Below are 25,919 nucleotides of genomic sequence, written 5' to 3' on the forward strand. Positions count from 1 at the left end.
AGAAAAACTTTAATACACAAGAATGGTTAATGTAGAGCATAGAAAAATGAAGCTGCCCATCCTATAACCTCGACCCTTCATAGTCAATCTTGTGTTTGGAAATGGGAGGGTCTACATCAGAGAGAGACAGAGTAAGAGAGGGCATAGGAAAAGGCAATAAAGATGACAGAGCCTCTCATCCAAAATGGTCATCCAAATTGGAAAGTCACTCTTCAAATCAAGAGAGAACCAGAGTGCAGCTGGTTGGATAGGACACAAAGATTTGTTGTGTGACACCCATGCACAAGGCAATGGTGCAAGTCAGGTAACTTGTCCAAGGTGCACAAGAAGTTGTTTATGACTGAAACCAATGACTAACTCCAAATCCCTTCTAAAATACTACACTCTCTTGGACAGAGAATGTGAGATTTTATGATTTGAGCAACCTGGATTTTTATCCCAAGGTCAACCAAACCATCCATGAAACCTGGAAAAGGCTGGAGCTCTGTTTTTTGGCTTTTATATAACGCAGTTTCAAACGAAATTGGGACAACTTTGTACCTTATTAAAACTGGGGCTAACGCAACATGATTGGTTTCAGTAGCCTTGCTGTCACAAGATCTTCTGGCTTATTCCTTCTCTGGATGAGTCCCTGAGAATTCTTAGAGTCTGGGGAGAGGAAGGTCTGGAGCATTCTCTATATAGAAGGAAATCCCGGTTTTGTTAAGATCTTGGCCCAAGGCTTGGTGATGTCAACTCTGAAGACAAATCCAGTTTCCTTTCTGTACTGCCTGGGATTTTCTGAAGAACTGTGGCTGTACAGCAAAATGTATAGCTCCTTCCTTTATGACATCACCAGAGAGGTAGCTAAGGGGCCTATTTGAGACACTCTTAGAACAACAGCCATTTGAGACACATTTAGAACAACAGCCACTTTTGTGGGAGCCCAAGAACAACAGCTTTTAAAACTGAGGGTAAACATTCAGGCTTCATTAGGATCCTGAATACAAGCCAGCTGATAAAATATGGGGTCTACTCAGAAGGGCACAGTCTATCAGACGGTCAAGACAAGTAAAACTGGGTCCAAGGTAGCGGTTTCAGCACAGAGAGGGGCTGAGGTTTCTATGGGCACAAGCCCTCAGCGGGGACATGGGTACGTTCTTACCTCAGGCCAGCGAAATGCTGCAGTCTCCCTGAGCCCTTCCCAGAGACGATCAGAAGCTGCACATCTCACCACTCCCCATTCAGCATCAGACTATCCTCGCTCTTTCTCCCCCAAGTCAGGGCCCGGTGTCTCTGCAGTACCCATCCCTCGGGGGACCGAGTCGCATTCAAGAAAGGAAGGATCCCGCCATTCCTCTCCTTGTCAAAAGAGCCAGCAGATGCCAACTTCCCATTCTGTAAGCATACATCAGAATGTTAGTCCAGTCAGAGAGGAAGCAACACGAAGACATGGTGAGACCAAGCCATCACGTGAGGTCGGCCATCATGCCTCATCAACCCCAGATGCCAAATGCCTTCGTCGGTTGAATTTTCTAGACCACAAGTATAACTTACAATCACAAATCTTACAAGATGACCCGCCTTCCAAGGTCCAGAACCCCCAAGGGGCCAGAGTTCCCCGCAGGATTTCAGCTTACCCAAAGGATGAAGCAGTACAAACTGAGCCCATCCAAAGGATTTTGACTGCTAGTGAGGTCAGATCTCCAAGAAGTCCCTCTAGCCCAGAGCATGGCAGCAGCCATGTCTATGAACATCGGACAGTCCAGAGAAGAAAACCTGGAGAAGAGCCAGAAATGGATGCTCACCGCTCAGTTCTTCCAGACTCCAAGGCCTTGTATAAGAATATGAACTTGGACTCATCCCCCAAATTCTCTATCCTTAGGAATTTGGATAGTAGACACCGAGTTTCTGTGAGGCCAGATCCTGAGATTCTCCAAAAGCATTATGCCTATTCTGAAACCAAGCCCTCTGCAAAAGTCTTAAGATCATCAGAGGTGGAGTCCAACTTGAGATCCCCAATCCGAGGAGACAGTGAGGTTGGCCGCAGAGTCACCATCTCCCCAGGGGGACAGCCAGTACAGTCAACTCACCGTACGACAGCGCAATCAGCATCTGGGAGCCCCTGCAGATCTTCCATGTTTGTCACTCCAGAGCCCATCTATAAACAGCAAACCCAAAGACCCAGAGAAAGTATCTACATTTCCTCAGGACCCTCACGAAAGTCCTCCATCCATGCAGAACTGGAACTGACTCCTCGGCCCTTGCCACCTAGGTCCTTACCTAGGTATGAGCCTGACTCCTCATGGTGGGACTTACTGAATCCTGAAGTTGAAACGCCACAAAGCCGGCCAACAACACCTGATTTTGAGCCCAAGTCCCCTTCTTCCTTAGACCCTTTATTGTCCCATTTTAAAATGGACTCAAGCCCTTTCTATGAGGATGTGATGTTCCAGAGAGAGCAGGAAAGCCCACCACCACCAAAGGATTATCCAAGTTGGGCACCACTGAGGGAAGTGCCACAGGCCGCCAAGTACACCTGCAAACAACCCATTCAAAGGTTTAGTGCTTTCTTCCTGGGTATGTGAAGAAGCAGACTGCCCAGGTGCAGCCCTGGTTTAGTGAGATGGGGTGTTGGGGTGGGCAGGAAAGGCCCCCTCTTCATTCTGGGCCTCAGGGCTGCCCTCCTGCCAGTGCCAAAGCTAGTCCTGTCCTTGACCCCATTACTCCATTCCTTCCCTGCCAGCTTCTCTGAGTGCCAAGCTAATGACATCGATGACAATGCTTCGGCCCAGTGTCAGGCATTGACTCTTCCAGGCAACACTGCTTAACTTTTCAATGGAAGGTAGTAGAGAGTGGTTTACAGGGTCGGAAGCTGCTTCCTGAGAGTGGAGATGAAGAACTGAGCTGGGGTGAGGGCCGGTAGGGGCTGTTAAAGAGAATAAGGACCTCAGGTAAATATTCTGGCAACAAAGTGGAGAAGGCGGGTGTAGATGAGCTGGGACTTGAACTTGCAGGAGGGGAAAGGCATCCACAGGGACAGTGAGCAGGTGTAAAAAAGGGAGAGGGAGAGTGGGAATGTGATGTTTAGTCATGGCTGCAGGACTTCTTGGAGAAGATCGAGGGCTGAGGGTACCTCCGGGTGGAGAAATGTTCAGCTAGAAAGGGAAATGCAAGTAGTGGGGGGTGGGGGTGTGCATCCCACAGAGAGAAGTAAAGCAGCCATCTCTCTGTTACTTTCAGATGTCTCTGAGGAAATGTACAATCGTGTCATCTGGTGGCTGAAAGGTCTGTGCTTTTCTCTCCTGTGGGCCTATAGTGGAGGTTTGGGTGGTGGGAAGACAGGTGAGAGGGTGGCGTCTATGTGTCTGTAGAGCTAGGTCCTTAGGAGATACATGGTGGGGTTTTGACCTGAAGGAACAGAGGAACTTCTCATCTTGCCTTAAATTCCACCCTTAAAATCATTCCTTTGGGGCTTGGAACCTTTTTTGTTTTTAAGAGTCTCCTTTTAATGGGAAATCACTTGAATGAAGAACAATTTAAGCCCTATCGCCTTTCAGCTTAGCTGGTCTTACCTATCATGTGATAAAAAAAAAAAAACACCAAAGCAAACTACCTGCTTCACAGTCTTGCTCAGGGCTGAGTCCACATTAATTCAGGTTGAGGATTCTTCTCATGTGTCTTTCTGGTTCCTCAGAACCCTCCTCCAGCCCCCACCCTAGAACCTGGGAGGTACTTAGTTGGCTACTGCCCAGGCAGGATCTCCAGAGATGTCTGGGCCTGCCCCTTGAGGCTGTCAGTGGGTCTTGCAGCTCTAGAATCCTTAAGAGAAGTGTCCCCAGGGCCTCATGACCCTCCACTCCTTTGTACTCTTGGCCTCTCTGGTGGCAGGGGAGGGTGGGGACCACCCCTTATAGAGTAATTCTTGGCAGCAGGGACTTCTTGCTATGAGTATTGTGGCCCAAAATATGCCCCAGCCCTATGAGCATGACAGAGGCCAAGGCTCTGCATAAAGCAGTTCCTGGGAAGGAGAGAGCCCTGGGAATGCAATCCATTCCCAACCAGCATGAGCCTGCCAAGTGATGGACAGCAAAGAGCAGAGAAGGGCAGCAAAGCTCTTTAAAGTGGGGGTGTAGTAAAGTATGGACTTTGGAGTTATCTTACTGGGTTTGAGCCTTGGGTCCACTATTTTCTGACTGTGACCTTGGGTTTGGTAAGTTATTTTACCTCTCCAAGCCTCAGTTTCCCCATCTGTTAATGGGAATAATGGCTTCTTTTAAGGATTATTGTGAGGACTATTACAAAATATTACGTGTAAAGCACTTAGCATGGTGCTTTGCAGTAGTGAGCACTCAGTATATACTAGCTATTATTATTTGGGCCACTTGCACTAGGAAGGGATTTGGGCCAGGTTATGCCCAAGTCCACTGGGCATCTTTAATAAAATTCTCTTTTTCCCCTCCTCTTGGTACTCTCTGAATTCATTTGCTGTCCCCCGGGGAATGCCTGGCTTCTACTTCTCTGTTATGACAGATGAGGAGGTAAGAATGCCCCTGGGAGGTTACTTTCAGTCTTCCTGTGCCCCCTTCCCCACCCTATCCAAGTCCCTCTTCTGGCCTCTGATGAAAGGGGTGTGGAGAGAGACAGAGCTGCTCCCTATGGTTGGGCAGGTTGTTCACTGCACAAGGGCACCTGGTGGAGGGGGCAAGTGGGGGCTGAAATCGAGGCTATGCTGCACTTGCCAAGCTATGCACCTGTGGGGCTGCATCTCCCCAGAGGGGGATTGGCACAAAAGTGCTATACGAGCTAGTTGCAGCCTTAGAGAGAAGGAAACTTTTTGGCAGATGACGAATCCTGCCAAGTGCTCTGTGGAAAGACGGGGCAGCCATGGATTGAATCAGTCCTCACCTGGCTCTCCCCTCTCCAGCCTGGGGCATTCCAGAAAAGGGTTGCATTTTTGGATTACACACTATTTGGGTCCTTACCTTGGAAAAACTCAAAGTAGACTCTGCTCTTGGCCATCTTGTGTTCTGAATTTGGCAAATAGTGTCCTTATTTCATAGTGCAGTTCCCATAAGTACTTTGGCACTTCTTGGCCCATGTTTGGTAAGATGACCAAAGCTACTTCCATTCTTTCTCTTGCCACATTTCTGTCTTACCCAAAACCTAGCAATGACCTATAATGGGTCTCATCCATGGGCTAGCCCAGGATGGACAGTTGACTTCAGATGGAAAACAAATGAGCAGGGGGGCAGCCTGAGCTCAGATAACAGAACAGCTGAAGGAGAGGTGTCCAGAAATGCTGCTTCCACCCCCTCTGCCATGGGTTCTTATCCAGCCCCATGCCCCGAGCTCAGCTGTGGGTGGGAACAGCTACTTTTAGAGATTGTCTTTATTTAAGACAGTAAATTCTTCCATCCCTCCCTTCCTCTCTTCCTTCCTTCCTCCCTCCCTCCCTCCCTCCCTCCCTCACTTCCTTCCATAGACAATTTTTATTCAGATGTCCATAGCACTCTGCTAGGCACTACTGGGGCAGCATTGAAGTTTTACAGCACACATTTTTTGTCCTTGAGAAACCATCTGGTTGGAGAGATAAGACATGGATAGGAAACATTTAAACAACAATGTGAAATAGTTTGTGCTCAAATGTCAAAATAGATGGAACAGACTGAATAATGCTCTTGGAGGGTCTTAGGAAAGAGGGAGTCAGTGGGAGGTGGGCAGAGGGTCAAGTTTTGCCCTCCTTCCCAAAGCCAGGGGGAGGTGTCTTTACAGCTAGTCTCTTGCTCATCCATAGATACAAATCTGTACCTTTGGGAACGGATTACTATATCCCTTAGTTCAAGATTTGATGTTTTTGGCTGAGCGGGCTCCTCCCTTTTCTCCCCCACCCTCACCGTCTTTTTCTGTGCATCTTGTTTTAGTTTAGGAAGTCAAAAGCCTTGGCAGCAGGGCGGCTACTTCCCAAAATAGCTCTTATCCTGTCTCGATAATTACAGCTCTCCAGCCCTATTCAGCAACAGAGCTGGTCCTCGGAAGCTGGGAAGAGAAGGCTCCCAGGCAGCCAGGCTGCTGGTCTTCTCTGGCTCTCTGGCGGTAGGGTGGCATGGAGATGGACCAGTACTCTCCCTGCAAAGCACGAGAGAGCTAGGCTTTCCCCAGCCCATCTGCTAGGCTGCACGGTCCTCAGGCAGTCTCAAGATGGACGTTCTAAGGTGCTGGTGTCCAGGGCCCCCTTGGTTCCTCTGATCTGGGGATGGTTGACCATAGAGTATTCCAGATTCCATTCCCGGTGGGAATTCTCTGGTGGCCAGCCACAGCGCCTGGCTCGTGAGAGGCAGCATGGTTGTTCTTGAGCTTCACGAGCCTCTCTGGATAAACAGCTGGGGATGGTGCCTGATTCAGCCTCTCTCTCTCTCTGTCTATGTGTCAGCCCCCCTCCAAAGGGCCCCTCAAGGCCCTCTTTCTGAGGAGTGGGGTGGACAGATGCTTGGTTTGGGACATTAGGGGCTGGAGCCTCCCCAGAGGAGGGTGTGCTGGATTGAGGGAAGCATTCCTGATGGGCTTTTTTTGGTATCAGAACTAGCAGAAGCTCACAGGAAGGTCCTGAGGGTGCCCTATTCGGTCAGCGGGGGCTGACCTCTCACACAGCCCTGGGTAGTTCCTGGAAATAAAGTGGTTCTTGATAGGAGGGGCTGCAATGCCTCTGATAGACAGGGGTGCCCTAGCCCCAAGATCCTGTGTCCTTAAGGCACCTGACCTACTCATCCTTAAACGTGACTTCTCAGGCTGTCAGAGGACAAGGTGGTTTAGTCTCTGCTATATCTATCAATTATGCAAGAAACCAAGTCTGGAAAACAGGTCAGGAACTAGAGGAGGCCATCTAAGTGATACCTACGGCAGACCTCAGTATCTTTGGGGTGACGCGTCATTTGTCCCCTGAGGGACAGGGTAATCAGCCTCCTGTTGGCTCCTGAACACAGGGAAGTTTTGATCAGGTGGACTTCCTCTGTAAGGAACAATCCAAAGCTTCCAAGGAACTCAGGGAGTTTCTGCATTTGTGAGGATGTTAGCAGAATCCTAGGATATAGGCTGTCTCAAAGGAACCCTAGGAACTGTCTTTCCAGCTCCTCTCATTTTCTCTTGCATTACATATTGGCTTGTAGTTGAGAGGAAAGGGAATTGTTGAAAGAATGGAGCAGAGCTGTTGAAAATGGAGCAGGACACCTCAGGAGGCTTTTTATAGCAGCTTGACCCTCACTACACAGCTTCTGAGGAAGCGGCATCTTATCCTGTCAGATGGCACCTTGTTCATTTCCAGCTACCATGGACAGACAATTCCAGAGCAGCATGGAAGGCTGGTGACCTCTGTCCAAGACTCACTAATCTGGGGACAGGCTAGGTTGACCAACTCATCAGGGTTTGCCTGAGATTTTTTTGGTTTTAGTACTAGAAGTCCCACATCTCAAGAACCCCCTCAGTCCTGGGCAAACTGGGATAGTTGGTCACCAAGGACAAGCTGTGGGGCACTTGGCCTCAGCGAGAGCCCTTGGAAGCACAGGGTTGGGGGATGATGTCCCAGTTTCACCGTGAAACCTGGGCAGGTTACTTCCTCTGCCTGTAAAATGGGGGCCTTCCTCTTGGGCTTGATGGCAGAACTGAGGCCAGAGTCCTTTAGTTTTTTGTTCTTCCCAGAGTGATCCTACATAGGGAAGAATCTGCCACATCCATTTTGGACTTTCTGGTGTATTTTCAGAAGCTACTTGGTGACTAGAAACCATCTCCAACATCACATCTTTCTGTCAGAATGGTTTGGTGGTGTTTGAAATGGTGGATTTTTCAGGTAAGAGGAGAAACAGTGGGCCGGAGTAGATTAGAGAGCATGGCTTCAGAGGTCAGGGTGTATACTTGGGTGAGGAAGCAAATCTGTGACCCAGAAGCCACCCTGACAATTGCTCAGCCAGAGGAAGGCTGTCAGGAGTGGCAGAAGTGGCCATGTCCCTTTACCCTCCTCCGCTCAGCTGCCTTTGGCTCAGCTGCTGTGCAGGGAGCAGCAAGAGACAGCTGCACCTTGGGGGCTGAGTGAAGGCCTGGAGGAGGGGGAGAGAATGTGAGGCAGTTCCTGAGAGAAGCTCAGGCCCTGACACTGAGGGTGCCACTTCCTTGGCGCAGCCACTGCAGGCAAAGTCATCTAGCTCCAGGGGTCTCCACAGTGTCCGTTTCTGGGAATTGGATCAGCAGGTCTTAGGCCAAGACCTGCTGTCTAGAGATGGTGTGGTATCTAGCAGGTGGTGGCAGCATGGTCATTCCACTGTCACTCTAGTCTCAGGCATCACTCTGGTATTCGTTCTCCTCCCATCCATCTACACCCATTACACATGCACACTCATAATCCTTTGGAGGAAAGGCATTTGAAATAGTCACAGTTGGCAGTTGCTGGTTTGGTGTTGATAATTTTCCCATTAGCAGAGATAACAGCTATCATTCATTTAGTGATCATGTTAAGTGTGTTGGTGAAGCTTCACAGCAACCTATGAGGTGGACTTTTTTCTCCCTGTTTCACAGATGGAGAAACTAAGGCTCAGAGCTTGCTCATCAAAGCTGGGAGCACTTTAAGGAGCATCCTACCCCAGGGATTCAACTATATGGTATAGAAATCCTCCTTCTGTAGTCACATCTTCCTAGAAAATAACTTCTTTATATTTCAGTAGCACCTTTAGATATCAAGAATTGTGAAGGGAAAGGTTTTAGTGGGAGTAACATCTATGTTTTTGCATGGGAACATGAGGCTGGGAGGTAGATGTGAGCTCGTTAGCAGCCAGAATGAAGGGCAAGTGTTGGGTCAGTGAAGCCCAGGGCCTCAAGGCTTGTCTGTGCTCTAAAATCAGAGTGGAAAACTAATCAATGAATCCTTTTAGTCAATCCATATTGATCAGCCATATCCTGGGGGCAGAGGCCTGGACACCCAGGCAGACATCACATCACATGTTTGCTGAACTGAAGTGACCAGAGGTTAAAAGAGAAAACATACTCCCTGCTCTTGAGGGGCTTGTGGTTAATTTGGGAGAGAAAAGTATACAGATGGGTCACTTGGAAGGGTGCGGACATTCAAAGGATAAACCAAAGTCCAATAAAATGAGTCAGCAAAGCAGAAGCTGGGAAGGCAGTAGGGGGGTGTCTTGAGGGGAGTCAGACATCCGGGGCTTAGTCACATTAGGGGAAGGTATGCAAGTCCCTTCCAACCCTGAGCTCCTGTAACCCTGCCTGTTCAGGATGGGCGATGAGAGGACTGTCTCCCCTATCAGAGTGGCTGGCTTCTAGCACTCTGCCAGCTCTGGAATTGGCCCTCTCTGTAGCCACTCAGCAGGTGCTAGGAAACACAGTGCTCCCCAGCCTTGCCACCCACATCTCATGTCTGTCCCAGGATCATAGGACATGTGGCAGCAGTTGGGGGAGATGTGGGGCTTAAGCATTTTGGTTTCTTGCCTTTGTCTAGCACAGACTTTGCTGGCTGAGGTTTCCTTGAAAGACACAATCCAGTGGTAGCCCTTTGGCCCCACCAGGGCTCTCTGACTGTATCATCAGTGACTGCCTCTGGGGAAGGGAGGTACAATTTGTTCTTGTACTTCTTAGAGAAACTTAGCTACTGAGAGAGGCAAAAACGGCCTTTGCTGGTCATGTAGATCTGAAATCATGATTTCTTGTGGTAATCACTCTTTATTCTTGCCTTTGAACCTGGGCCCTGGTTTGGCCCAAGTGCAGCCTCCTTGCTTAGCTCCTGTGCTGCACAACCTTCACCCACGGTGGGCAGGAAAGACATGGAGCCAAGATAGACCATGTTGGCCTGACCTAAGCAAAGGAGCCTGGGCCAGCAGGCCGGAGCTGTGGTTGCTGCTGAGTTTCCCAGCCAAGTGTCCACTCCCCAGACACTGGGCTTGGATACCCCATGCTAGGAGTGCCTGGGAAATTGTACTCTGGTCAAGGACATCAGTGCCTGGTGGGATGTTGAATTTCAAGGGAGAGCTACAGCTCCAAGAGCCGAGTGGTGCTAAGGCAGAGTTGGCCAGGTCACCTGCTGCCCGGAGGTGGGGAAGAGCACTTGAAAGTCAGGGATTCATGCAAGGGCTGATGTATCTCAGCCCTGCTTCTGACCAGGTGTCAGACCCTGCTGCCATCAACACAGAATGTGAGAGCTGGAGTTGGGGGCGTCCAGGCTTCTCTTTCAGTGGGGGAAACTGAGGCCCAGGGAGGGCAAGGGACTTTTGGGCAGTGAGGTAATCACCAAAGTTGGCATGGGACTTAAGCCCAGGCCAAATTCTCTCAGAGCCTCTGAATGTTACAGGCTTAGCATGCAGGGCTTGTGCAGGTAGAATGGCTTAAAGTCTGTCTTTGGCTTTTATTTCACCCAGCGTGCCTCATGTTGGGCCTGTGGTATGGTGATTAGAAAGGGACTGTGGCCATCAAGACCCCAAGATTCTTGGCTTGCAGCTGAGTTCCATGGTCCCAGGCCTCTCTTGGGGCCTCACTTCCCTCAAGGCAAGCTGGCACCAAAGTGCTTCTCTGGAGCCTGGGCAGCAGGTGCCAGAGAAGAGCTGGGATTCCAGCCACAGCTGAGGATGAGCTAGCTGAGCTGCCCTTTGAGCTGTGTCTGTGTCCATACTTGGAACGCAGCTGAGGCTGGGGGGAGGAGGGATGTTATAATAGAGGAAAACAAGGCTTTGTAACAGGGCCTGTCTTCCTTGATGTAGGCTTTCTCCCCACCCCAGGCCACACTACTGCCTGCCCGCTGGAAGTGCCCAAGGGGTGTTCTTATGAGTGCGTGCATGAGTACTAGCGGCCTGGGGCTTTGAACAGTAGGGCTTTGTGTAGCCCAAGCTTGATATTTGGGGCTGAAGGCAGCAGCAGCTGCTGCTTCTGCAGGCTTCCAACAGTCATTGGTTTCTATCTTTATGTCTTTGTTTTCCTGAGTACAGCTTTAGCTCTCCTGATCTGCCCAGGCCTTTTCCACGAGCCTCTCTATACCTTCAGAGGTTCTTTAGCAGAGGCAAGCTGCTGTCCCCATCTTACACTGCTTCCTCTTCTCTCAGATCCTGAGCCTTCTCCTGAGTCTCTGCATGGCCAACTTTTCTTCAGCACCTCCTGCTGCTGCCTTGCTCTCTTACCTTCCTCCAAGGCCTACATCAGCATACAGGATACCCTCCTTCCCCCACTGCATCTACTTTTAGAATGCCAGAGCTGCAGGGAAGCTTAGAAATAATCTGGTTTAAGCCAGGTGTGGTGGCTCACGCCTGTAATCCCAGCACTTTGGGAGGCTGAGGCGGGAGGATCACTTGAGGCCAGGAGTTTGAGACCAGCCTGGCCAACACAGTGAGATCCTGTCTCTAAAAGAAAAAAAAAAATAGCAGCATGTGGTGGCATGCACCTGTAGTCCCAGCTACTAGGGAGGCTGAGGCAGAAGGATCGTTTGAGCCCAGGAGTTTGAGGCTGCAGTGAGCTATGATTGCACCACTGTACTCCAGCCTGAGTAAGAGAGCGAGACCCTGTCTCTAAAAAAAAATTTTTTTTAAATCTAGTTTAATTCCCTCATTTTCAGGTATGGAAACTGAGGCCCTGAGAGGTGAAGTGAGTTGCCCAAGGTCACCCAGCTAGGAAGGTTTTTCCTCAACGTGCTGGCTCACAAATGCTCCTGATGTCTTGAAGCAACAACACCCCTCTGTCCTCCAGTCCACCAGTGCCAAATAGCCAATAACATCTCCAATAGCAGCCCTGTTTTTTTCTGAGCCTGATTTCCCCTGCCGTGCCAGGCCCTCTTTCCTCCCTTGGCTGAGTTCTGACTGGTCCCAACCACGACCACTGGTTCACAGATCAGACTGAAATAGGGCAGTGCTTCTACCCATAGAGGGCCATGACTGTGGGTCTAATTTTGTCTAGAGTGTATTCAGGCAGAGGCCAGTCAGCCTGCCTTTCGGGGAGGGGTCTTGGGGGGTCAGGTAGGGGCATGTTTCTGGAAACTTCTACAGGAGCCTGACCAGCTCAGACTGCTTAGCTCAGGAAATCCCCACCAGCTTCTCACTCTCCAAGCATCTAAACTCCCCACCTACCAAGCATCTGCCTTCCCCTAGCTGCTGCTCTGACCCTTCTGAGCCTCTAATGCTTCTAAAAGCTGCTGGGAGCATCTGTTCCCATAGCATCCACCTACTTGGGAGAAGAGTGGCCCAGGTGGGTCTGGGTCATGCCTGAGCTGGCCTTTCCCAAGGCCCTCCCCACTTTCCTCAGCCCCAGGCAAGGCTCCACCACCCTATTAAAACCACTCAGCGTCTCCCTTCCACCATTCCAGCAGATGATCCCTGGATAATTTATGCAGCAAATCCTCTTTAATCTTTAATCTGGGGTCCTGCACGAAGGGAACTTGCGGCTAACCTGTCTCTTTAGCTCGGGTGGAGGTGAAGAATGTATGACATTTCCCTTTCGGAGGTGTGGAGGGTATAGACAAACTTGGACATCAGTGACTTCACTTTCTGAAAACCTTGCTGAATCTCTGGAGTAACTAACGGTTTCTCTTCAACTTGTGTAGCAACTCCCCTTCCCTTCCAAAGGCATCTCCTTCTGGGGATACCAGGTGGGCTGTCCCTTTTTCTTTGGGGACTGGCTCAAGCCCCCGCGATGCTCCTGAAGCTGAGTAAGGAAGAGCCAGGTGCCCAGGGCAGCCCAGGGATGAGGAGCCGAGACCCCCACCCTGTCCTGAGTGACTCTCGCTCGGTACCCTGCGCCGCCGGGGGTCCTGAGCTGTAAGGCCTGCCCCCAGGTGGGCCCCCGGCCCAGCCCGTGCCAGCACCCGCGTAGCGGAGGTGCAGCCCCGCCCCGGGGCCACCTCGCTCCGCCCCCGCCGCCGGGCCCCGCCCCCAGCGGTCCGCACTCAGGGAGGCGGGCGGGGGCCAGCGGTGCTGTGGTGAGGTCGGCGCGCAGCTCCAGTCGCGGGTCGCTCGGGCGCTGTCCAGGCGGAGCCGGCCCGGCTCGGGCTGCAGCCATGGTAAGGCGGGCGGGCGCGGGGCAGGGCCGGGGCGCGCAGGGCCCGCCGCTCCCGGGCCGCTCCAGGGGGACCCGCGGCGCCGCAGCCCTGGCTGTGCCGGGCGGGAGGCGCTGTCGCCGGCCCTTGACACAGGCAGGCGCTGCTGCCGGGCGGCGCTGCGTCGCCGCTCCCAAGTTTTTCCCTCCGAGCAGCGACAGAGTGGCCCCTGACCCCCAGGGTGCTGCCCCGCGCGGTCTTGGACGAAGGGGTGGGTCCGTGATGAGGGAGGTGCCCGCCGGCTGAGATGCGCATGTTGGCTGGGGAGGGTGCGTCAGAGATGAGCTGAGGTGAAGGGACCCTGTCCTTGTCTGAGTCTGCTGTTACCTGGGTGACGCCTCCTCACCCACCTACCCTGGGCGCAGGGGTCAGTACCAACTTCGTTTGGAAAACAGAAGAGGCCCGCAAACACTGCCTGCCTACCCAGGAGGGATGGTGAGACGCTCAGTCCCTCCTTCCCACAGCCTGGCAAAGGGCAGCTCCTGGGCCTTTCCCAAAGAGACCCCTGAGAGAGGGAAGCCCAGTCCATCATCCTGCCCCATGGGATCAGGTGTATCCCTCTGCCTGTGGGACAGGAACCATGGGGAAGCTCCCTCCTGCTGCCTCTACCCTCACCCCCTCCCCCAAACCAGGTCCTCTGCAGTGCGTGGGGGTAGGGAGACCCATCCCTTCCACCTGCCTGTAGGTAGCAAAAAGAGAAACAGTAACCCCAGCCAGCCTCCCCCAGCCCTCAAGTAGGAAGTTCTGATGCTTGGCTGTGAGGATGCCAGCTCTTCTGCCATTGTTGTCAGAGCCTGCCATAAACACAGTGTATGGAAGTCAGGACCTCCAGGCCACACACCATCCTCTCCTCCCAGTCTGGAAGCCCCACAGCCTTTGCCCTCTGCATTGGGAGGCACAAGCTGTTTACAGCAGGAGGCGATCCGTGACCAGCCTGTGGGGCAGGATGTTGGCTGTGGGCAGCTTCCAGAAGGGAACTCCCTGGGCCTCATGGAATCAGAAGCTTTCAGGTCTGGAAAAGCCAACCGTTCGGGCTCTTGTCTCTCAAGCTGTGTCCAGGCGAAGGCCCAAGTCTTGGCCAGGAAGTCTGGGTGACCCTGTGACCTTCCCCAAAGGGGGGTTCTTGGGAGAGGCCAAGTGGTGCCTGTCCTTATCCCTGCCCCCTTCCTTCTCCCCACATGGGGGATGGACAGACTGATTGTTCCAGGGATGGAAGCTTGGGGAAGCTCTGATTGTCCCCAGTGCCAAGTCCAGCAGGGGCCAGAGGGGCTTTTTCTGCCACACACTAAGTTCAGTTCAGCTGAGGTCTTGGTGCTTTCAGCTTGGCCGAGGCCACCCTGTTCTTCTCTAATTAAAGACACCCCCCACCACCAACGGCCCCAGCCTCAGGCCCCTGCCCTCAAGCAAGCCAAGTCCTTAGGCTGACTGGTTCATGTGAGGCCAGATTCCTCTATGAAGGTCTCCTTGTCAAAGGAGGTCAGTGTCCCAGCTGCTTTGGGAATCAGTGGGGAGGCTTCCCCAATGCAGGAGCCCCTGGGAGTTAAATTTGCATGTGAAAAGAATGACAGGCCAACACTAATGACCATCCTGTGACTTTAGAGATGTGCCTTTTCTCCTCAGGTTCAAAGCAGCTTAAGGTATCTGTCATTGGGGAGTGCTGCCTCTCCCCAGCCTCCCTGGGAAGCAAGGAAGGGCCATTCACAATTGGCACTAAGGCTCTGAAATTAAGACACTACCCAGATTCACATAGGGTGTTTCTGGCCCAACAAGAAACACTGGCCTCTGACTCCTAGTCAAGTGCTCTATCTGTGCACTCCCAGCCAGGCCCCTCAATTTGTCTCCCACCTAAATGAAGCTTCTGAGATGCCCACCTTCCATTGGTTTGAACCCATGCCCCTCAGAAACCAAGTGTTAGCAGCTCCCCCTTGACTCTATGGAAGCCCTGGGGTGACAGAATTGATATAGGTCCCCCTGAGCAGAGGTCAGGTATCCTAGGGTAGGAGGAGTCCCTGGAGCAAAGCCCCCTGGGTGGCTGGGGTTCCCTGCAGAGAAATCTAGGAGCAGATTTCTGAAGACAGTGGGCCTTCCTGCGGGAGAAAACAAACGGACACTGGTGAAGAAGGGTGGGGCCATTCCCATGAGAACCTATACCCAGAGGATTCATTCAGCACTGCTTAAAGTTAAGGTGAAAGAGAGAAATTGGGGGATTGGAATCCTTTGGGAATGGGTCTCCTGGTGACTGCCCCCATGTACTGATGGGCCAGGTCACCTTGGGGACAGCTGATAGTCCTCGGGCAGGCCAAAGTGTCCTTGGGGGTTAATAGAAGAGGTCAAGTGGATCAAGAAATTGTGCTGCAGACAGACGTGGGAGGTTGGTGCTGTGCCCACCAGGGTAGGCTGCGGGCGTCATGGGGCAGCCAATCAGAGAAGGAGGGGGCTGCAGAGGAACCAGAGTGATCCTGCTGCAGCTGAGCTGTCCTTGGAGGGTGGGAGCCAAGAGATGGGGAGGAGGAGGGGTGGGGAAGGACATTCCACAGGCTTTTTTGGCCCCTGCCAGAGACAGAAGGGGGTCAAATAGAAAAGGAAAGGAGCAAGCCAGGAAGCCTGATAGACAGCAGGAGCATCGAGACAAGGCTGTTTCTGTGTGTGAGGAACTTTGCCTGGAAGATAAAATTAGACCTAGAGCTTGCCGACAGGGCATCTGAAGTGTGGGGCATGGACCGTTCACTGGGATGGCAAGAGAATTCTGTCCCTGAGGACAGGGCTGAAGCTGGGGTAAGGTGCTGCTCTGGGAGATGGGTGGACCTGACCTGTCTTCCCCCTGCCTTGGCTGCGATTGGGGCTCAAAGTCAGAAATGATTTGGTCACTTGCAGAGCTGGGTATGTGGGATGGATAGACAGGAGGTAAGGACCCTGGAATCCTGACTTGTTGTCTAAACCCCCGTCTCCCCTCCATGCTGAGCAGCAGCCAGGGCCGGAAGAAGGGAGGAAGGTGCTGGGTTCCTGGTGGCTCTGCTGGAAGATTATGAGCCTAGGGGTGGCATCAGTGCCTTCCCTCCTCCCTTCCCTGCTGCCTCTCCATTCAGTGCCCCTGGGGATCCCGGTGGAGCACAGTCCTCTCCCACCCTTGGCCCAAACCCCAGACCAACTGCTGGGTCACTGGGGGGTTGTACAGAGAGGCAGGATTTCCTGGAGTTCCCCAGCCTCATTAGCTGCCAGACAACAAGAGCTGTGGCCCTCTAGCCCCATCCCTTCTCTATTGCCATACAATTAATCGTCCAAACTGGGACACTTTTGAGAGTGAAAAGGGACACAATTCATCATGATGCTAGGACAACAAGCATAAACTGTGATGTATAGTCACCCCATGGACCTCACAACTGTTATGGGTGAGAAAAGCTTGTTAGGTCAGGCTTGCCTCAGGACAGCTTCTGGTCACTAAGCCCCCACAGGCTAGTTCCAGTTTCAGGCTAAAGGGCCTCTTTTCCTCTCCTCTGTCCAGGCGAACCCTGGAAACTATGGCTAGAAGCAGGTGTGAGGACTTGAGGAGTGACAGCCTGGAAGCAGCCCCTAGGGGACTTTTCCCTCTAGCCTCCTTATCTCAATCCCTTTCCTCTGGCATAAACCTGGCAGTGTGCATACCCATCTCCCTCAACTCTTCCCTTTATAAGATGGGGATGTGCAGGAAGACTGGCCATCTTATCTCCCTCACCCTGGCTGGGACTCCACAGTGGTCCAGGGTAGCCCCCACTGGCTTGGCCAACCCCCAGAGGGTGAGTCAGCCTCTGCAGCCAGCCCTTGTCCATTGTCTGGGGGTGGCATGTGGGTACTGTGAGGCAGGGCCGAGCCCAGCACTGCCAGGCACCCCACAAAGTAGGCTGACCCCCAAAGGAGAGGGGAAGTTTTAGGGTATAGATCTGAGGGTGAGAATGAGGGAGAACAGCCCCTCTTCTGAGCTCAGGATGAGGTGGAACAGCCTTCTGCAAAATCTGTGGTTCACAGTTCAGGGCAGGCCCTCTCCTGCACTGCTGGCTCCAGGCAGAATGGGTAGGCGGGCAATGGAAGGGTACTTCCCCTTACATGTCCCTCATGGTTGGGGCTGTCAGCAGCTCTGGAGGCCCAGCCATCCCCCAGCCACCCACCCCCCAGCTCTTCCATAGCCAGTGTCCACCCTCCCTCACCTGGTCCCTCCAAGGTCCCAAACTCAGCATCCACTGGCAGGTTTACTCTTCTCTCTTGAAACTCTTTTGGGTCTCAAGGTCTGGTGTAAGGTGTAGGGTCAGCTATACTGAGCTCTGGGCAGTGGACCCTGGGGACTGAGCACCCACAGTAGGATCTATACCTCAATCCCAAAGTGCATTGGCCAGCAGTGACAGGAGGCACAGAACCTGCTGCTGGCTCCTGACTTACCTGGGGCCAGCAGCTCCCTTCTCCCCTACCTACTTTCCTCATGCCCCTGCCCCATCCTGACTCTCTGCACTCTCCCTTGAGTCCTGAGCCACACTGTCCTCTCTGGTCTAATGCCTCTGTCTGCTCCTTCTTAGTCAGTCTGACTTCCTGGCTTTTGGGGCAGTCCCTGGCCCTTGGCTCTGCCAGACCCCTGGGAAGGGCAGCCTCACTAACACCCTGCTAAGAGGGAGCATCAGAACTGTTGCTCCTTGGTTGCCAAGAGCGGTTGCCAGGGCTTCGGGGGCTGCCCAGGGCTCCTCCTGGACCCTGGGGCCCTTCCTGGCATCTTGGATTGGGGCCCGCTTGTGAGCAGGTGAGGGAGGGATAGTGAGTACTTCCTCTGGCTTGGCTGCAGTTTCTTTCTCTTCTAACCACAAGTGCTTTCCCCCTTTCCCTCTTGCCTTCTCCTGTCTTCCACCTTCTTCCTCATTCTTCCCTTCCCGCCTTCCTGCCACCTGCCACCTACTCCACCCCACCCCCCATTCCCCAGATCAAGCGTTTCCTGGAGGACACCACGGATGATGGAGAACTGAGCAAGTTCGTGAAGGATTTCCCAGGAAGCGAGAGCTGCCACACACCGGAGGCTAAAGCCTGGGTGTCCAAGCCCCAAATCCCGGCGCCAAGGCCCCACACCCCAGACGTCTGTGATGATGACCTGGAGTTCAGACCCCCCTCGTGGCCCCAGTCCTCTGACAGCCAGCAGTACTTCTGTGCCCCAGCCCCTCTCAGCCCCTCAGCCCGGCCCCGAAGCCCATGGGGCAGGCTTGATCCCTATGATTCCTCTGAGGTAGAGCCTCCAGCCCTGCCTTTGCCTTTCAGTGGGCTGGTGCAGAAGACCCTGGGAGGGAGCAGGGAGCCTCAGATTGTGTGTGTGTGTGTGTGTGTGTGTGTGTGCGCGTGTGTATATATCTGGGGCTTCTCTCTGTCCTGTGTCAGCCCCAGCTCTGTGATGTCTGCCCCCAAAGCACTGGAAACTGACAGTTCCAGCAGGGGCAGGAGGCCCAGGGGGTGGCCTCAGATGGGAACCCAGGGGAGTCTGTCGCTGCTCCTTTAAGGCTGGGGCGAAGACCTAGAAGGCAAAGAGAGAGAAGACTGGTACTAGGTGTCGGGGCCCTTTCTGCCTCTCGCCCTGATGCATTCTGCCTTCCTGTTCACTAGGATGACAAGGAGTATGTGGGCTTTGCGACCCTACCCAACCAAGTCCACCGAAAGTCTGTGAAGAAAGGCTTTGACTTTACCCTCATGGTGGCAGGTAGAAAAGGGGCAGGGCTGGTCTGGGCAGGGGTGTTTCAGGTGGGGATGGTGTGTGTGTCTGTGTGTGGGGAGTGGTGGGGGTATGTGTAGGAAAGGAGCAAGCAGCAAGTGGATGTGCCTTTTTGCAAAATAGCCAGGAGCCATTGGTGGCCCAAAGCCTGTATATGTCCGTGGGGGGAGTTGTGAAGTGGTGCAAAGAACACTTGACCAACAATTTTCTAGTATTTGCCTCTTTCTCTGTGACCTTGGGCAATCCCTTGCTCTCTCTTGGCCTCATTCAAATGAGAAAGCTAGAAAAGCCAATCTCTCTGTTTCCTTTCTGCTCTAAAATGCATAGTTTGGTTAGTCTAGTCCCGATTAGATAAGAAAGCAGTTCCCCCACACCTTGATCAGTGGAGTTGCCTCTTACCTACATCTTACCTTCCGATCTGGTGCCTCTGTTTTCTCTCCTGCCAGGAGAGTCTGGCCTGGGCAAATCCACTCTTGTCAACAGCCTCTTCCTCACTGACCTGTACCGGGACCGGAAACTCCTAAGTGCTGAGGGTAAGCAAAGGAGAGGAGCATGAAAACAGGCAGGCAGACCTGTCTTGGGAAATTAAACTCACTCCGGAGTCTGGAGGATGCCTCCTGGCGTGTAGCAAACCATGGCTTCCTAGAGAGACTGACAGCATCTCTCCATAGGCCTGTCTGCTCTGGCAGCCTACCAGCCAGCTCCCTAAAGATTTGGGTGCTGAAGCAAGGCAGGGACCAAAATCTTGCTCTCTGAATGAGTTTCTGACCCCCAAGGATTCCAGGAATCCAAGAAAAACGCCAAGAGCAGAGAAGAGGCTGGGGCCAGAGCCAACAGCCACCGGCATTTCCTGTGTTGGGAAATGTGCTCCTTGCTGGTTCCCAGAGAACAGGCCCCCAGGCAGCCTGGGGGTGGAGAGGGGGACAGTGTGGATGAGGCAGTCTGGGCAGCAAAGCTGGTTGGGGTTGGTGGTTTGTCCTGACTGGGCAGGTCCTTGCCCTTGCCCTGGCCTCAGTTTCCCTCTTCTCCAGAGCGGATCATGCAAACCGTGGAGATCACTAAGCATGCAGTGGACATAGAAGAGAAGGGTGTGAGGCTGCGGCTCACCATTGTGGACACACCAGGTTTTGGGGATGCAGTCAACAACACAGAGTGGTATGTATGACCAAGCACGACCCCAGCAGTCTGGACCCACACGCCTACTCCATACCCACGCACAGGTGCACACACAGGCAGACATACACAAACTTGTCAGGAGAAAGAGGTTTGTGACCTTGAGCATGCTGCTCCCCTTACTGGACAGCCATCTCCTCCTCAGCAAAGTGAGAGGGAAAGGATTGGGATAGATGATTTCTAACATTCCTTCCAATGCTGACCCATAATTCTTTAATGGGGGTGGGGACACAAGATAAGAAAGAAGGCTAGGCGTGGTGGCTCACACCTAATCCTAGCACTCTGGGAGGCGGAAGGATCGCTTGAGCTCAGGAGTTCGGTTGAGCAAGAGTCAGACTCCATCTCTACTAAAAACAGAAAAAATTAGCTGGGCGTGGTGGTGCCTACCTGTAGTCTCAGCTACTTGGGATGCTGAGGCAGGAGGATCACTTGAACCAGGAGCTTGAGATGGCAGTGAGCTATGAAGATACCACTGCACTCTAGCTGGGGCAACAGAGCGAGACTCTTCCTCAAAAAAACAAAACAAAAAGAAGAACCTCAAAAAAGCAAATATATGTGAACACATGTAGTACAGGGCCTGCCAGATGCTCAATAAACATCGCCCTCCCTCCTTCCTTTCCTTTCACCAGCAACATTTTAGGTGCCACACACCAGTCTTGTTGAAGGAATGGGGTCCGTGGAGGGAGGAGTGAAGGTGAGAAAGAAGAGGCAGAGGGGAAAATGGTGGAACTTTGTTTAAGCCCCAATTACCCTCCAGTCCACTGGCCAAAAGAAAAGTTGAATTTGCTACATCCCCCATCATTATGGCTTTTTGTCCCCCAGGAAGTAGAGGGATGCTTAGGTAATGGTCAGTCCTAAGTAAATAGATGAGGAGGAGAATGGATGAGATAGACAGGAGAAAAGGTAGTGCCTTTGATGAAGAAGTTAGGCGAGCGGCGCTAAGAGCCCTAGAGAATTCACGTCTTGATTGGCATTTATTACCTGCATGATCTTGAGCAAATGACTGCATTACTATTTCTTTAATTGAAAAATGCCAGCCCTCACTCCCTGACTCAATTGATCTGAACATCACCCAGAATGATGCATGTGCATTGAAAACCATAAAGGGCTATTTACATTGCACTCATGAATTTTAACAATGATAATTGCAAGATCAACAATATAATTTGTGGGGCCCAGTGCAAAATAAAAATGTGAGGTCCCTTGTTCAAAATTATTAAGAATTTCAAGATGGCAGCAGCAGAGCATCAAATCAAGTATGAGCCCTTCTGAGCTCGGGTCCCTATGTGATTGCACAGGTCACACACCCGTGAAGCTGACCCTGGGTAGTGTGACCTCACAGACCTTTCTGTGCCCTGACTCCCCATCACATACTTTATCGTGACCACATGTGACTTTTGGCTCATCAAACTCCTTCATTTTCAACTTCATAGTCTAAGCCTTGAGGGGAGGGCCATTTCTTACGTCCTTGCCACAGTCCTGTGCTAGTACATGGTCTCCATCAATATTCCTGATGGATTGAGGTGGGCTCCATATCATCACCACCTTTCCTGCTCTAGGAGTATGTCTCAGCAAACCGGGCTTGCCCTGAAATTCTCATCCCAACCAGTACCCAGTTCCTACTGTGGCAAGTGCCACTCTCTCCTTTGGTCAATTTACTTACCTTCCTTTATCTTCCATAACAATAATAATTTCATTTGCTTGGCACCTCACAGTTTACATTGCACCTCCAATATGTACTCATTTAGTCAATCAGCCAGAATTTATTGAGCACACACTAGGTGTCCAGACTGTGCTAGATATTTTAGAGGATGCAGAACAAGTACGAATGATCCCTGTCCCTGAGAGGCTTACAGTCTAGTGGCAGCAGGGGATGGCAGGGAGGTGGGAGCAATTCTCTAACACGTGTGTAAATCAGATAACAAATTAGTAAATGAGTCAGGCAATGTGTAGTGGCATACACTGAGCTAGGAGTCAGAAGGCCAGGAAATTGGGTGGGTAGAGAATTTACTAGCCAAATGATCTGGAGCAAGTTTCTTAGCTGCTCTGGATTTAGTTTCTTCATGTAGAAAATGAGAGTGATCCAACCTGGGTAACATAGCAAGACCTCATCTCTGCAAAAAATAAAATTATGGCTAGGTATGGTAATCTTCACACTTTGGAAGCCTGAGGCAGAAGGATCGCTTGAGCCCAGGAGTGTGAGGTTGTAGCGAGCTATGATTATGCCACTGCTTTCTAGCCCAGGTGACAGAGTATGACTCTATCTCAAAAAAAAAAAAAAAAAAGTGATGATGACATAATGCATAATGACCACCTGTCAGGGCACTGAGGATTAAACTAGATAATAGGAGAGCAAAGGACCTGGAAATGGAAGTTCTTGGAAAAATATGTTTATTTATTTCCCTGTGTGGTAAAGAGGAGAGAGCAGTGTGCGTTGGTATAGCCAAAGGAGCTTTTGTGGAAAAGATGGTTCTTGGATGGGGACTTGAAGGATGGTGTGGGTTTGGAGAGGTGGGGAGGGGGTGGAACCACATGAGCAAAGTCTCTGAGGCTGGACTGTGAGCCTGACTTAGGGCTTCCTTGGCTTCCAACGGGTGTTCACCTGCAGCCTTGCTATTCTTGTTACTTTGTTTTGGTCACCAAGGCCCTTTCCCTTTCATCAAACTGGTATTTATTAAACTCTGCCTGTATGTTCAGTCTAATTTTCTATGAGGACATGTGAACTATATCCCCATCCTGCCCAGGTGTCTCCTGAAGATATAGTAAAGCAAGCCAGGGAATTACAATGCCTTGAAAACACTGCTCAGGGCATGGCTACTTCTCTTTAGTCCCAGAGCTCACTAGGCAGCCCCCACTCTCATGATTTCTCTGCTTTCCCTGCCCTAGCTGGAAGCCTGTGGCAGAATACATTGACCAGCAGTTTGAGCAGTATTTCCGAGATGAGAGTGGCCTGAACCGAAAGAACATCCAAGACAACAGAGTGCACTGCTGCCTGTACTTCATCTCACCCTTCGGCCACGGGTATGGTCCAAGCCTGAGGCTCCTGGCACCACCGGGTGCTGCCAAGGGAACAGGCCAAGAGCACCAGGGGCAGGGCTGCCACTAGCAGGTGGTCACAGATTCCTGTTCCTCAGGCTCCGGCCGTTGGATGTTGAATTCATGAAGGCCCTGCATCAGCGGGTCAACATCGTGCCTATCCTGGCTAAGGCAGACACACTAACACCTCCTGAAGTGGACCACAAGAAACGCAAAGTGAGGGAAGCTGGTGGTGGGAGGGGATCAGGTGGGCTTCTAGAAAGGATGGGGTCCCCAGAACTATGGGCCCCTCATGTGTTTGCCAGATCCGGGAAGAGATTGAGCACTTTGGAATCAAGATCTATCAGTTCCCAGACTGTGACTCTGATGAGGATGAGGACTTCAAATTACAGGACCAAGCCCTAAAGGTGGGGCCACCCCAGGGGTCCCCTTCCCATCTCGTTTCTTCTGGGCAGAAGAGGAGAGTAGGATTCTATACAGTGACAGGCTATTGGGGGTGGGAGAGGGCCCTGGCTTCCTAGAGTGAAGCAGAGAAGATGAAAATACAGGTGGAAGGGAACAGGTGAGAATGAGGGGTGCTGACAGGCACCCCTAACTTCTTCCAGGAAAGCATTCCATTTGCAGTAATTGGCAGCAACACTGTTGTAGAAGCCAGAGGGCGGCGTGTTCGGGGTCGACTCTACCCCTGGGGCATTGTGGAAGGTAAAGCTATCTTGTGACCAGGGTATTTCCTTGCCCTCGGTGGCTCTCCCCCACCCATGCCTCTGGCTGACCCCTAGCCTTGCTGTGCAGTGGAAAACCCCGGGCACTGCGACTTCGTGAAGCTGAGGACAATGCTGGTGCGTACCCACATGCAGGACCTGAAGGATGTGACACGGGAGACACATTATGAGAACTACCGGGCACAGTGCATCCAGAGCATGACCCGCCTGGTGGTGAAGGAAAGGAATCGCAAGTATGACCATAAGCCAGGACAAAGCTGGCAGGGGGCAGGCATCTCAAGCAGTCTTGGGTGAGACCAAGCCCTTCCCTTATTCTTCTACAGGCCCTGGGCTTGATCCAAGTGGGTGCTGGGGTCTTCCTAGCCTTACCAATCCTCCTTTCCCCTTTCCCTCAGCAAACTGACTCGAGAGAGTGGTACCGACTTCCCCATCCCTGCTGCCCCACCAGGGACAGATCCAGAAACTGAGAAGCTTATCCGAGAGAAAGATGAAGAGGTGAGAGCAGTATGGAGTAGTAGTGGTTGACAGCCTAGGAGGTCCCATGTTTGATCATAAACCTTAGTATCTCTTGGTTTGGGAACAGAATGATGCCTGGCTCTGGCTGCATATATGGGTCCTGGATTGGTCAATTGATGGTTCTGCCCAGATTCTCCATCACACTTCAGGGCTTCCAAGGCACTAGCTCAAGGGATTAGAACTTGTGGGCACTTTCCCCGACACTATATAATACTAGACTCTCCAAAGGCCCCATTTTGATTCATGTGCCTATTCCAGCTGCGGCGGATGCAGGAGATGCTACACAAAATCCAAAGACAGATGAAGGAGACCCATTAACTGGCTTTTAGCACTGGATATTTAAATCTCCTCCTCTTCTTCCTGTCCATGCCGGCCCCTCCCAGCACCAGCTCTGCTCAGGCCCCTGCAGCTACTGCCACTTCGCCTTACATCCTTGCTGACTCCCCAGAGACTCAGAGGAAATAAAGTTTAATAAATCTATAGGTGGCTTCTGGTGTCCCTGTCTGTATCTTTATCACCTCCTGGAGACCAAGATCATAGGACCCAGTTTTGAAAAACTGATGGAGGAGAATGTTGGTTTCTGGCTTTTAGTAGGCAAGGGAGAGTGGGGAAAAATTTCCCCTCCCATGACAGAGTTTGGAATCCAGCCTGGCCTCTCCATCTTATTAACAACCATATCTATGCTGCCTTTTATCTGGGATCTGAGACTCTCTCCATCTTTCCCACATACAGTACCTTCAATTGTATAGCAGTTTTGGATCTGATACCTGCCCTTGGGAAAAAAACAAACATGCAACCTCCTGACTTCCTATTTCCCCTGATCTGGGAAGAGGAATAGGCAGAATTAAGCACTACACTCTAGGAAGCCTGTGGTAGAGCACTGAACAAATGCCGAAGCCACTGTAATCACCAAACACTATAGTTAAGTGCTGGAAATGAATAAAAACACAATCATTGTCCTGAAGGAGTTCAGTATTCAATTAAATACTTATTAAGAATCTGCTAGGTTGCAGACACCGGTCCAGACCCTGGAGTTAAAGTAGTGAACACAGACAAGGTTCCTGTCTTCCCGGAACTTACTAACTTTACTACAAGTTCCAGTACTCTATAAACAAAGACTCTTGAGGACACTTTAGCCTCAGGGCTTGGTATTAAAACGCTCAGGCCCACTCTAGACCTGAGGCTGTCAGTTGAGAACTGGAATCAACTGTTCTCCACGTCTGTCGCGTTGGTGGTATCGCGGGGCCGAGGCGACCTCCAGCGGCCACCCTCTATCCTGTTGACTGTTCTGGGTCCCCGGGAGAGAAAGGGAGGGGTGAGGAGCCGGGTCCTTGGAACCGTCCTGTTCCCCGCTCCCTTTACAGACCAGGAGGCCGCAGCTAGCTAGTAGCAGTCTCAGATCCAGGTTTCCTATCTCTCGGACGACAGATTTTTATTCAGGACTGGTGGCACAGTGCAGGTCATGAAGAACGGCAGGGTCTTACGCCCATAGATTAAAAAAAAAAAAAAAAAGTGGCGGTTGGAGGAACCCGTTAAGACACAGAAAAGGGGAAGTCCCCGCGCCTCCAGTCGGAGAAGATCGAGACTGAGCTCCAGGCCCAGCCCTTTCCCCTTTCCTCGCCTGCAGGTTTTTCTCCCATTGTGCCTTTGGGACCGGATGACCGCAGCGAAACCAGAACGTAAACGGATAAACTGAGGTGCCACCGGGGATTTA

General features: G+C 51.9%; 1 protein-coding gene across 6 annotated transcripts; it reads left to right on the forward strand.

The window, feature by feature from the left end:
* The first annotated feature begins 897 nt into the window (after window positions 1-897).
* SEPTIN4 (septin 4) lies at window positions 898-24,693 on the forward strand. 6 transcript variants are annotated; one of them, XM_069481122.1, is made up of 14 exons: window positions 898-2,559; window positions 3,223-3,267; window positions 4,513-4,520; window positions 17,985-18,281; window positions 18,653-18,746; window positions 19,205-19,291; window positions 19,790-19,913; window positions 22,818-22,952; window positions 23,066-23,183; window positions 23,273-23,374; window positions 23,573-23,669; window positions 23,760-23,922; window positions 24,085-24,184; window positions 24,464-24,693. In XM_069481122.1, exons 1-14 carry the CDS (start codon window positions 1,005-1,007, stop codon window positions 24,521-24,523), a joined length of 2,985 nt encoding a protein of 994 aa, XP_069337223.1. In that variant the 5' UTR covers window positions 898-1,004; the 3' UTR covers window positions 24,524-24,693. The 6 variants fall into 6 exon arrangements, with proteins under 6 accessions (XP_069337223.1, XP_069337226.1, XP_069337224.1 ...); XM_069481125.1 differs by having other exon boundaries at window positions 898-953; XM_069481123.1 differs by lacking the exons at window positions 898-2,559; window positions 3,223-3,267 and adding an exon at window positions 5,979-6,075 and having other exon boundaries at window positions 4,363-4,520.
* Window positions 24,694-25,919: the final 1,226 nt, after the last annotated feature.

Source organism: Eulemur rufifrons, chromosome 9, assembly GCF_041146395.1.
Source record: "Eulemur rufifrons isolate Redbay chromosome 9, OSU_ERuf_1, whole genome shotgun sequence".
Lineage (NCBI taxonomy): Eukaryota > Metazoa > Chordata > Mammalia > Primates > Lemuridae > Eulemur > Eulemur rufifrons.

What these genes read in the sequence shown, in the direction of transcription:
- SEPTIN4 (XM_069481122.1), top strand. Translation starts at nt 1,005, where the DNA reads ATGGGGTCTACTCAGAAGGGCACAGTCTATCAGACGGTCAAGACAAGT. An exon ending in ATCCCTATGATTCCTCTGAG is followed by an intron (nt 18,282 to 18,652) that starts GTAGAGCCTCCA and finishes CCTGTTCACTAG; the next exon opens with GATGACAAGGAGTATGTGGG. An exon ending in GTGAAGGAAAGGAATCGCAA is followed by an intron (nt 23,923 to 24,084) that starts GTATGACCATAA and finishes CCTTTCCCTCAG; the next exon opens with CAAACTGACTCGAGAGAGTG.